This window comes from Prionailurus viverrinus, chromosome D2 (genome assembly GCF_022837055.1).
Source record: "Prionailurus viverrinus isolate Anna chromosome D2, UM_Priviv_1.0, whole genome shotgun sequence".
NCBI lineage: Eukaryota > Metazoa > Chordata > Mammalia > Carnivora > Felidae > Prionailurus > Prionailurus viverrinus.
In genome coordinates, this window is record NC_062571.1 from 34,502,997 (window position 1) to 34,516,085 (window position 13,089).

Genomic DNA, 13,089 nt, shown 5'->3' on the forward strand with positions numbered 1-13,089 from the left:
GGGATGTGTTGAGTAAGAGATTGCTACGGCTGAGGTCAGAGAGGTCTTTTCCTGCTTTCTCCTCTAAGGTTTTGATGGTTTCCTGTCTCACATTCAGGTCCTTTATCCATGTTGAGTTTATTTTTGTGAATGGTGTGAGAAAGTGGTCTAGTTTCAACCTTCTGCATGTTGCGGTCCAGTTCTCCCAGCACCATTTGTTAAAGAGACTGTCTTTTTTCCATTGGATGTTCTTTCCTGCTTTGTCAAAAATTAGTTGGCCACACTTTTGTGGGTCTAGTTCTGGGGTTTCTATTCTATTCCATTGGTCTATGTGTCTGTTTTTGTGCCAATACCATGCTGTCTTGATGATGACACCTTTGTAGTAGAGGCTAAAGTCTGGGATTGTGATGCCTCCTGCTTTGGTCTTCTTCTTCAAAACTACTTTGGCTATCCGGGGCCTTTTGTGGTTCCATATGAATTTTAGGATTGCTTGTTCTAGTTTTGAGAAGAATGCTGGTGCAATTTTGATTGGGATTGTATTGAATGTATAGATAGCTTTGGGTAGTATTGACATTTTGACAATATTTATTCTTCCAATCCATGAGCAGGGAATGTCTTTCCATTTCTTTATATCTTCTTCAATTACCTTCATAAGCTTTCTATAGTTTTCAGCATACAGATCCTTTACATCTTTGGTTAGATTTATTCCTAGGTATTTTATGCTTCTTGGTGCAATTGTGAATGGGATCAGTTTCTTTATTTATCTTTCTGTTGCTTCATTGTTAGTGTATAAGAATGCAACTGATTTCTGTACATTGATTTTGTATCCTGAAACTTTGCTAAATTCATGTATCAGTTCTAGCAGACTTTTGGTGGAATCTATCGGATTTTCCATGTATAGTATCATGTCATCTGAAAAAAGTGAAAGCTTGACTTCATCTTTGCCAATTTTGATGCCTTTGATTTCCCTTTGTTGTCTGATTCCTGATGCTAGAACTTCCAACACTATGTTAAACAACAGCGGTGAGAGTGGGCATCCCTGTCGTGTTCCTGATCTCAGGGAAAAAGCTCTCAGTTTTTCCCCATTGAGGATGATGTTAGCTGTGGGCTTTTCATAAAAGGCATTTATGATCTTTAAGTATGTTCCTTCTATCCCAACTTTCTCAAGGGTTTTTATTAAGAAAGGATGCTGAATTTTGTCAAAGGCCTTTTCTGCATCGATTGACAGGATCATATGGTTCTTCTCTTTTCTTTTATTAATGTGATGTATCACATTGATTGATTTGCGAATGTTGAACCAGCCCTGCATCCCAGGAATGAATCCCACTTGATCATGGTGAATAATTCTGTTTATATGCTGTTGAATTCGATTTGCTAGTATCTTATTGAGAATTTTTGCATCCATATTCATCAGGGATATTGGCCTGTAGTTCTCTTTTGTTACTGGGTCTCTGTGTGGTTTGGGAATCAAAGTAATACTGGCTTCATAGAATGAGTCTGGAAGTTTTCCTTCGCTTTTTATTCCTTGGAATAGCTTGAGAAGGATAGGTATTATCTCTGCTTTCAACGTCTGGTAGAACCACCCTAGGAAGCCATCTGGTACTGGACTCTTTATTTGTTGGGAGATTTTTGATAACTGATTCAATTTCTTCGCTGGTTATGGGTCTATTCAAGCTTTCTATTTCCTCCTGATTGAGTTTTGGAAGAGTGTGGGTGTTTAGGAATTTATCCATTTCTTCCAGGTTGTCCAATTTGTTGGCATATAATTTTTCATAGTATTCCCTGATAATTGTTCGTATCTCTGAGGGATTGGTTGTAATAATTCCATTTTCATTCATGATTTTATCTATTTGGGTCATCTCCCTTTTCTTTTTGAGAAGCCTGGCTAGAGGTTTGTCAGTTTTGTTTATTTTTTCAAAAAACCAACTCTTGGTTTCGTTGATCTGCTCTACAGTTTTTTTAGATTCTATATTGTTTATTTCTGCTCTGATCTTTATTATTTATCTTCTTCTGTTGGGTTTAGGCTGCCTTTGCTGTTCTGCTTCTATTTCCTTTAGGTGTGCTGTTAGATTTTGTATTTGGGATTTTTCTTGTTTCTTGAGATAGGCCTGGATTGCAATGTATTTTCCTCTCAGGACTGCCTTCGCTGCATCCCAAAGCGTTTGGATTGTTGTATTTTCATTTTCGTTTGTTTCCATATATTTTTGAATTTCTTCTCTAATTGCCTGGTCGACCCACTCATTCTTTAGTAGGGTGTTCTTTAACCTCCATGCTTTTGGAGGTTTTCCAGACTGTTTCCTGTGGTTGATTTCAAGCTTCATAGCATTGTGGTCTGAAAGTATGCATGGTATAATTTCAATTCTTGTATACTTATGAAGGGCTGTTTTGTGACCCAGTATATGATCTATCTTGGAGAATGTTCCATGTGCACTCGAGAAGAAAGTATATTCTGTTGCTTTGGGATGCAGAGTTCTAAATATATCTGTCAAGTCCATCTGATCCAATGTCTCATTCAGGGCCCTTGTTTCTTTATTGACCGTGTGTCTAGATGATCTATCCATTTCTGTAAGTGAGGTGTTAAAGTCCCCTGCAATTACCACATTCTTATCAATAAGGTTGCTTATGTTTGTGAGTAATTGTTTTATATATTTGGGGGCTCCCATATTTGGCGCATAGACATTTATAACTGTTAGCTCTTCCTGATGGATAGACCCTGTAATTATTATATAATGCCCTTCTTCATCTCTTGTTACAGTCTCTAATTTAAAGTCTAGTTTGTCTGATATAAGTATGGCTACTCCAGCTTTCTTTTGGCTTCCAGTAGCATGATAAATAGTTCTCCATCCCCTCACTCTCAATCTAAAGGTGTCCTCAGGTCTAAAATGAGTCTCTTGTAGACAGCAAATAGATGGGTCTTGTTTTTTTATCCATTCTTATACCCTATGTCTTTTGGTTGGCGCATTTAGTCCATTTACATTCAGTGTTATTATAGAAAGATATGGGTTTAGAGTCATTGTGATGTCTGTATGTTTTATGCTTGTAGCGATGTCTTTGGTACTTTGTCTCACAGGATCCCCCTTAGGATCTCTTGTAGGGCTTCTCCAGCCCATTTTTTAAAAAGATTTTATTTATTTATTTTGAGAGAGAGAAACTGTATTCACACACGTGGGGCAGGGGCAGAGGGAGAGGGAGAGAGAGCATCTTAAGCAGGCTCCATGCTCAGCACGGAGCCCAACGTGGAGATCCATCCCATGACTGTGAGATCATGACCTGAGCCGAAATCAAGAGTCAAGGCGCCCCTGCAGCCCAGTTTTACAAGTAATAACTTTAATATTTTTATTCCCCACATAGCACTGTGTATCTGCTTCCAATTGTTTACAACGTAGAGAGAAATGAGGGTATAATTAGCTTCCTGTTAACCCCCAACACTCACATAATATGAATTCCGATAATAAAGTGATATTAGGCTACATATGCCTTTAGAGCCTGATTTTGCTCTGCTGGTATTCTTCAGGGAGCAGATGTATAGTGAGGTACATTTCACTGCTACTTCACTGAAAGTGGGTAATATTATTTGCCAATTTGATACTATCTCAATTTGCATTTTCATCATGAATGATGAGAGTGGTTCACATTTGGATATTCACACCATTGGGCCTACAGTGTGCCCTCAAAAGCATATTTGGTTTTTGTATCATAATATTAAAGCTTGGAAAGGTACCACTGAATAATCATCTCGCTAAAATCTTTCTATCTACTTGCCCTTTTCCAAATATTCTGACCTGCACAGCATTGACCTTCATCAAGAAGCGTATGGTCTCCATGAAGATGGTGGCAGGAGTTTGGGAAACACCATAAGGGCTGGGATGCAAAAAGGTTGATGAATCTTGACATTTTGATGTTTCTGAAATTATTATATTAAAAGAATAGATGGTTAGACGTAAAGGAAAAGAATGTCGGAAGCTCAGACATACAAATGTAGCAAGGAGACTATTCTAATCTATGAGAGAGGTTATAACCTGAAAAGCAATAGATTCCTCTATAGCAATGGTCCCTAAAGATCTCAAAAGTTCTCAAGGTTAGTCTACTGGTGGTTCCAAATGCAAGTCACAACCAATGAAATGGTTTTTTAATGTATGCAGATCATCCTGAATGTGATGTAGATATTCTAAAAATGATCGTTGTTTGAAAATCTTAAGTTTGGGGGCACCTGGGTGGCTCAGTTGGTTAAGTATCTGACTCTTGATTTCAGTTTACGTCATGATTTCATGGTTTGTGGGTTTGAGCTCCACAGAGTGCCATGTCCACACTTTCAGTGCGGAGCCTATTTGGAATTCCTTCTCTACCTCTCTCTCTGCTTCTCTCTCTCTTTTTCTCTCTCTCTCAAAATAAATAAACTTGAAGAAAAAAGAGAATCATAAGCCTGTAGTTAGCTACTTCTCTGAGATAATATAAAACCTTGCTTATGGAAAGAGCTACACTACTGAATTTGGATTATCAGAGTTTAGCCTCATATGAAGGAACTTAGGTGATATGACTAATCAACTTCACACAAGTTAAGATCACCATTTTGGTAATCATAAGTGTTTTTTCATCATTGTCTAGTTTGTTTACGCCCTTCTTTCAAGTGGAAATCTTTATTCCTAAGTACCTTTCTTTGCTGGTGTGTCTTTGAGAAGTATATTGGATGGTTTTTGGCTGATAGTTGGATCTTGATATTGTAGGGACAAAATGTTTTCTCGTGAATCAGACTGCAGTTTGGAGGATTCTTCAAGAAAGTCATCTAGAATGTATGATGGATCTCTTGGTCCTAAATAGATTAAACTTGAATGAGAAAAAAACCCCACCTTCCTACATTGGATATTAAAAGGTTACTACAGGAGATAAAATATAATTATTTTCAAAGCATAAGAAACATATTACCTAAATATTGTAAGGACAGACTTCTTTTGCAGCCTTTAATATTTCTTTTTTAAAAAAAGATTTTATTTTTAAGTAATCTCTAGATCCAACAAGGCTCGAGCTTACAACCTTGAGATCTAGCGTCCCATGTTCCACTGACTAAGCCAGCCAGGTGCCCCAAACTTTTTATATTTCTGAATAATTTGAAGAGTACAAGCTAAACTGATAGCACAGCTTTCTATAACTAGGACCCCTAGTCCAACCCTCCTGCTAGCCTAAGTCATGAAAATGTCAAACAAATACCTATCATAAAAGTTACTTGCTAAACCTAGCATGTCAAGAAAGTTAATATATTTTTAGATTAAATTAAAACTCTTGAAGGACAGGAATGCTACTCATTTCATCTCAGTGTTCAAAAATCACCATCATCATCATCATCATAAGTAGCTATATTTGAGCATGACTGTATGCCAGGAATTGTACTAAAAATTGTACTAAAAACGTTATTGTATAATCTAATTTATTTTTCACAACATTCATTATGCTCCTTTGAAGAAAGTGAATCACAGAGAAGTTAAATAATTGGTTGAAGCTCCAGAACATGTCTTGCTGCCTCTCAAATAAATAAATGTTTGACAAATTTTTAAAAAAGCAGTGCCAGGCAAGAAATGATCAGTACCAACTGACTCCCAATTAGAAGAAGTCACCCTTCTTCTAAAAGATATGGCTTTGAAAAATAGGTAGAAGTTGGATAGGTAGAGGGGGAGGGGCATTTAAGGCTGAGAGCATGCCATTGGCAAAAGCATGGAAGTAGTGAACTAATTTTTAATGTTTATTTTTGAGAGAGGAGGAGAGAGAAACAGAGCATGAGTGGGAGAGGGGCAGAGAAGGAAGGAGACACAGAATCCAAAGTAGGCTCCAGGCTCTGAGCTGTCAGCACAGAGCCCAACACAGGGCTCAACCCACAAATCTTGAGATCATGACCTGAGCTGAACTCGCTCGCTCAGCTGACTGAGCCACCAAGGAGCCCCAAAAACTAATTTTTTTTTAAGTTTATTTATTTATTTTGTTTATTTTGAGAGGGGAGGAGGAGGGGCAGAGAGAGAGTCCCAAGCAGGCTCCACTCAGCAAGGAGTCCAATGAAGGGCTCGAACTCACAAACCATGAGATGACCTGAGCTGAAATCAAGAGTCAGATGCATTAGTGAGCTAATTATTTTAAAGAGTATTGAGGATTACATAAATAAAATGAAGGGAAAGACAGGTTGGAGCTAGACTGTACTGATATTTTAATGCTAGGATTTTTCTTCTGTAGACAAAAGGAGAACACAGTGAAAAGTTTTGAACAGAAAAACTATTAGATGAAAGCAGTATTTTATGAAGGTTACTCTAGCAGTGCTACATAGCAAGAAGAAAAAAATGCAGACAGAGACAAAGAGGTTTGTAATAAGGCTGTTACAACAATCTTGGTATTTGGTAATAAAGAGTCGTGTAAATTTAAAGGGAAGATGCAAGGAGCATTTTGAAAGAGAACCAGCTGGTCTTGAGAATTAATCTGATAGAAGGATGCCGGAAGTTCAATACAGAAAGTAAGAGGATGCAGGGATGACTCAGATCATGAACTTGAGTGCCTAATATAGTGAGTGATGTAGAGTCAATTTGAGAGATGAAGAGTTAAGTTTACTAGCAGAGAAACCCAGCTCCTAGGTTCTGGAGGGATGTCAGGGCTAAATACAGAAATTTGAGAGTCATCAGTAGTAAAAGGAAAACTGTGAGTGCAGGTGAGCTCTTAGAAAGTATGACTATATTATTGGGAAATGAGTACATCTAATGAGTGTAATAATAAAGAGAAGCTTACAAAGGAAACCCAAACTGTTGGGAGATGTAGGAGGCAATCCAACATGTATTTCAGGAAGGAGAGAGTGGTTAAATACCTCAGATTAATGATTGAGGAGTAAGCAATGATCTTAGTGAAAAATATTAATATACAACTTTTCTGAGGTATAATTTACATATAATAAAGTGCTCCCTTTTGAGTATATACTTCAGTGCATTTTAACAAATGTATACACTTATGTACTCACTGTCACAATCAGGATAAAAAGATTTCTACCCCAGAAAGCTCCCTTGTGTTCTTTGAAGGTAATCCTCAACTCCCATCCAAAGGCAACCATTAATCTGCTTTTTGTCAATACAGATTAGTTTCACCTTTTCTAGAATTTCATTTAAATGGAATATATAGTATCTATTCTTTTGCATCTGGCTTATTCACTTAGCATAATGTTTCTGAGATTCATCCATGTGTGTGTATCAGTAATTTGTTTCTTTTTATTGTTGAGTGGTTTTTGATTGTGCACATAAGAAAAAATTTATTATCCATTCATCTACTGATAAGCAGTTGGATTGTTTCCAGTTTTTGCCTGTTATAAATATATCTGTTATGAACATTTGTGTACAAATTGCAATGTTTCCATTTCTCTTGGGTAAATACCTAGGAGTGAAATTGCTGGCACATGTGTAACTATTTTTAAACTGTCAGTTTTTCCAAGTGGCTATTAGCATTTGGCATTCCCACCAAAAGTTTGAGAGTTCCAGCTATTCTACATCCTTGCCATAGCTTAGTATTATCATTTAAAAAAATTTTAACTATTCTAGTGGTAAATTGCATCAATTTTCAAATGTAAGACCAAACTTACTTCAATTGGATATATTACCTTTTATATATATTGCTGAAATTCATGGACTAATATTTGTTAAGAATTTTTGTGTCTAGGTTCATGAAGGCTATTGGTGTGTACATTTCTTGGGATGGGTTTGTCTAACTTTGAATATCACAGTAATAACTATGGTTAAACTGTGGGAAGTATTCCCTCTTCTATTTTCTGAATCTATGGAAGGAATGGGGTAGCCTGAAGTTTTGTCTTTTCTTTTTTTTTTTTTAAGTTTATTTATTTATTTTGAGAAAGAGAAAGAGAGAGGGAGGAGAGAGAGAAAATCCCAAGTGTAGAGCCCGATGTGGGGCTCAAACTCATAAACTGTGAGATCATGACCTGAGCCAAAATCAAGAGTCAGACACTCAACCAACCAAGCCACTCAGGTTCCCCTGTCTTTTCTTTTCCTTTTTCAAATTTTTTTTAATGTTTATTTACTTTTGAGAGAGAGAGAGAGAGAGAGAGAGAGAGCAGGGAGGGGCAGAGAGAGGGGGAGACACAGAATCTGAAGCAGGTTCCAGGCTCTGACCTGTCAGCACAGAGCCCGATGCAGGGCTCAAACCCATGAACCAGGAGATCACAACCTGTGCTGAAGTCTGCTTAACCGACTGAGCCACCAAGGCACACCTCTTATTTTTTTGATAGAAGTATTTAAAGCTATACATTTCCCTCTGGGAACTAATTTAGTTCATCTTACCAATTTTTGTTTGTTGTGTGATTCATTACATTCAGTTTGAACTATTTTGTGATTTCTTCTTTGACATATGGGTTATTTAGAAATGTATTGTTTAGGGGCACCTGGGTGGCCCAGTCGGTTGAGCGTCCAACTTCAGCTTAGGTCATGATCTCACAGTTTGTGAGTTGGAGCCCCTCATGGGACTCTGTGCTGATAGCTCGGAGCCTGGAGTCTGCTTCAGATTCTGTGTCTCCCTCTCTCTCTGTCCCTCCGCCGCTTGTTCTCTGTCTCTCGAAAATGAATAAATGTAAAAATAAAAAAAATTTAGAAGTGTATTGTTTAAATTACAAATACTTGAAATTTTCCTATATATCGAGTCATGAGCTGGCAAATGTTCAACAATTGGCTTTTGGCTATGTGAGAAGGCTGATTTGTAGTGTTTACTGATTTCTATGATATAAATTCCCCAATCATGGCTGATTTCAAGAAACCATTGTTACATCACTGAATGAAGAGTTAGGAAGAAATGCACAATAGCATACCATTATGTAATATTTCTACATATGAATACAATTAGATATAAATAACTTCAACAGTGTAGATGATAGTAAAATAATAAAGAAGTAATAAGTTTTGAATATTAGCTTTTTTGGGTAGTTTTTGTTGTTGTCTTCATTTTACATGGAGCTTTATATTTTAAGACTTCACGTAAGTGCTCACAATTGCTACTTGTAAGGATTTTTTAACTCTTTATTTTGAAATAATTATAGATGCAAAGGAAGTTGCAAATACAGAGCATGTAGTTCCAATGTACCTTTACCAGCCTCTCTTCAATGGTGACATCTTACACAACTATAGTATGGTATAATATCAAAACCAGGAAATTGATACTAGTACAACACTCTTTAGTGCACTAAAGACCTCATCTATTTTTGCCAGTTTTCATATACATTTGTGTGTGTATGTGTGTGTGTATGTGTGTGTGTATGTGTATGTAGTTCTAAGCATTTTTATCCCATTTTATAGATTCTTTTAACCACTACCATAATCAAGATACACACTGTTAGGCAACAAAAGTAAAAATCAACAACTGGGGCTCTATGAAACTAAAAAGCTTCCGTACAACAAATGAAAACTTGTAAAAAAATGAAAAGGCAACCTACTGAATGGGAGAAAATATTTGCAAATCATACATCTGATAAGGCGTTAATGTTTAAAAAATATAAAGAATTCCTACAACTCAATAGCAAAGAAAACAATAATTTTATTTTAAAAATGAGCAGAGGATCTGAAAAGACATTTCTCCAAAGAAGACGTATTAGCTGGTCAACAGACACATGATAAGATGCTCAACATCACTTATCATCAGGGAAATGCCAATCATAACCACAATGAGATATCACCTCACATGTGCTAGAATGGCTATTATCAAAAAGACAAGAAATAATGAGTGTTGGTGAGGATATGAAGATAAGGGAACCCTTGTGCACTGTGGTTTGGAATGTAAATTGATGCAGCCACTATGGAAAACAGTATGGAGTTTCCTCAAAAAATTAAAACTAGAAATACCCATATGATCCAACAATTCCACTTCTGGCTTATCCATAGGAATGAAAATAAGAACTTGAAGAGATATATATACCTTCTCATGTTCATTGCAGAATTATTTATAGTAGTCAAGACATGAAAGCCACCTAGGTATCCATCAATGGATGAATGGACAAAGAAAATGTGGTATACAATGGAATATTATTCAGCCATCAAAAAGAATGAAATATTGCCATTTGTAACAACATGGATGCATCATGAGGATATTATTATATAATATTAGCATAATGTTGTTATGCTATAATATCCTATATTATATATAGGTATGATATGATATAGAGAAAGACAAACCCAATATGATCTCACTTACATGTAGAATATTAAATAAAAAAAACAAGAACACAAAAAAGAGCCTTGAAATCATAAAGAATAGATTAGTGGTTGCTAGATACAGGGTATAAGAGGTAGGTGAATTGGGTGAAGGTAGTCAAAGGGTACAAACTTCCAGTCAGAAAATAAACAAGTCAGGTAATGTACAGCATGGTGACTATAGTTAATAATACTCTATTGTATATTTGAAAGTTGTTGAGAGAGAGTAGATCTTAAAAGTTCTTATCACAAGAAAAAAATATTGTAACTGTGTGTGATGATGGATGCTGAGTAAACTTACTGTAGTGATCATTTTGCAATACATACAAATATTGAATCGTTATGTTGTATACCTGAAACTAAATAATGTTATATATCAATTATACTTTAAATTAAAAATATACAAAGAACTCTTAAAACTCAACAATAAGAAAACAAAGCCTGATTTAAAACTGGCCAAAGGGGTGCCTAGGTGGCTCAGTAGGTTGAGTGCCTGACTCTTGATTTCAGCTCAGGTCATGATTCCAGGATCGTGGGATCAAGTCCCACATCAGGCTCCAAGCTGAATGTGGAGCCTGCTTAAGATTCTCTCTCTTGTGCTCTCCCTCTGCCCCTCTCCCCTGATCTCATTCTCTCTCTCTAAAATCAAAAAGTAAAAACAAAAAAAATGGCCAAAGACCTTAATATGCACCTCACCAAAGAAGATATACAAATGGCACATAAGCATATGATAAGATACTCCTCATCAAATGTCATTAAGAATGTTAATAAAAAGAGAGACTACACATGGGTAGGGGAAAGGAGTATATGAAAAATCTCTAACCCTTCCTTTCAACTTTGTTATGAACCTAAAACTCCTCTAAAAAATAAGTCTATTAAAAAATAATTGATTAATATAAAAAAATTAAATAAAATTTAAAAACCTAGATGAAATAGATGAATTCCTAGAAAGTATAAAATACCATGAATAACACAATAAGAAATACAGAACACAAATACATTAAATATTAAGAAAATGAAAGGGTAGACACCTTCTCCTGCAAAAAACAAACAAAAAAAACCACCCAGGCTCTTGTTTTTTTATGGTTGAGTTCTGTCAAACTTTCAAGTCAAAATCAATTCCAATCATGTATAAGTTGATAAATAATATATATGTTGGTAAAGAATAAATCAGAAAATTCTAGAAATTTCCTAGAATTCTAAAATTTTAGACATGCAAAGTCACTGATGGTGACAGAGAGATGCTTGGTGGTTGTTTGGAAATGGGTACAAGAGAAAGAGATTCAAATGGGCACAAGGAGAGTTTTGGAGATTTGGGATATGTTCATTACCTTGATTGTGGTGATGTTTTCATGGGTGTGTTCATATGTCAAACATATCAAATTGTATGTGTTAAATATGTGCAGTTTATGAATGTCCATTACATCTCAGACAAACTGTTAAAAATACATGCACACAAAATAATAATGCGCAACAACATATAAACAAAATACCATATGCAAGAAACACATAAACAAAAACCCGCATATTAAATTAAACACATTAGAATGATTGATTCTCTAAAATGGAGGAAAGGAGAATGGCAATGAAGGACAGGGAAAAAAGGGTGTGTGTGTGTGTGTGTGTGTGTGTGTGTGTGTGTGTGTAAATAAATAAATAAACTTAAGAACCACAAGAGAGGGATTGAGAGTCTTGGAAAAGAAAGTGATGGGATAATGAAAGAAATTTACTCTGCTACAATGATACCTTTTTTATGCATACACAGAGACAGTAAATTCTCTAAGATTCAAAAACCTGAATAGCAACAATGAAAACTTCACACTTGCAAACATATGAATGAGGAAATATTTAGAGTCTTTCTTGGTGTACCTGGGACAACTCAAAACTCCATCTACTAACTCATTTAACAAATATTTGCCAAGTACCTACAATTTGCCAGCTCCTATTCATAAGGCCACTAATTTTCCTAATAGCCACTCATCATCTCTGTTTCCTGGTCCTACCTGCTGCCGCTTCCACCGTCATTGCTGTTGCAGAACCATTAGTGATTCCCCAAGGGCCTAAACTGGATTCTACTTTCCCTCCTTCTTCAATGTACTCTACAGTACCAGTGCCCCTCTGCTTCGCTACTTGTGCCTGAAGCATTCGTGCCTGAAGTTGTTTGAAGGCTTCATGAAATGCCATTTCCATTCGAATATCATTGTTTTGAATTTCATAGTACAAACCTGAAGAAAGAAAAATGCTAAAATAAATGTGACTGGTTTTCTACCACCATATACTAAAGAATTGCAACATTTCACTTGTCTTTCCAATTTTTTTACCAAAGTTTAAGAACTACATGATGAGTTATTAGAGAATGAAAAGAGAAAGGGAGAATCTTATAATGGAAAAAAACACATTGATATCACAGGAAAATACCATACCAAGTAAAGTCCAGGCTACAACATTTGTTGGTTCCAAGCAAGTAGCATCCTCAAAGAAAATTTCTGCCTGCTCATAGTTCTCCATCAAGACAGCCAGGACACCACACAGCAACAGGCTGAGAAGAGACCAGCAACGTGATTAACAACATGGTCCCGTGTCACAGTCATGGAACCAAGAAAATTTCATACAGAAGCTTATCTGCTCCTACTCATTCTTCACTTATCTTCCACCCGTACCTGTGGATATGATTCTGGTTGAGGGAAAGGGCTCTCCGAAAACACTCCTGTGCTTTGATGTTGTCCTCAGTTAGGAGGCAGAAGGCACCGTAGTCCAGCCAGTGTTCCAAGTTCTGGGGCTCACGGACCAACCTCTATCACATGAAGCATTAGGAGGACCAAGATTATTGCACAGTATGTCATATTTTTATGCACATAAAAACACAAATACCATAAGTTTTATGAAAGCAGAAACTGTCATTTTT

General features: G+C 36.3%; 1 protein-coding gene across 5 annotated transcripts in view; it reads right to left on the bottom strand.

Annotated features, from left to right (window-relative positions):
• The window catches only part of CFAP70 (cilia and flagella associated protein 70), a 100,208-nt gene that overhangs the window by 23,544 nt on the left and 63,575 nt on the right, over window positions 1-13,089 (bottom strand). For 4 of the 5 annotated variants that reach the window (XM_047826237.1, XM_047826235.1, XM_047826233.1 and 1 more), the window contains 5 exons: window positions 12,845-12,978; window positions 12,608-12,723; window positions 12,188-12,409; window positions 4,631-4,789; window positions 3,762-3,883 (listed from right to left, as the gene is read on the bottom strand). In XM_047826237.1, coding sequence (XP_047682193.1) covers window positions 3,762-3,883; window positions 4,631-4,789; window positions 12,188-12,409; window positions 12,608-12,723; window positions 12,845-12,978 — 753 coding nt within the window. The remainder of the gene's footprint in view (window positions 1-3,761; window positions 3,884-4,630; window positions 4,790-12,187; window positions 12,410-12,607; window positions 12,724-12,844; window positions 12,979-13,089) is intronic. The other variant, XM_047826236.1, reaches the window with a different exon arrangement.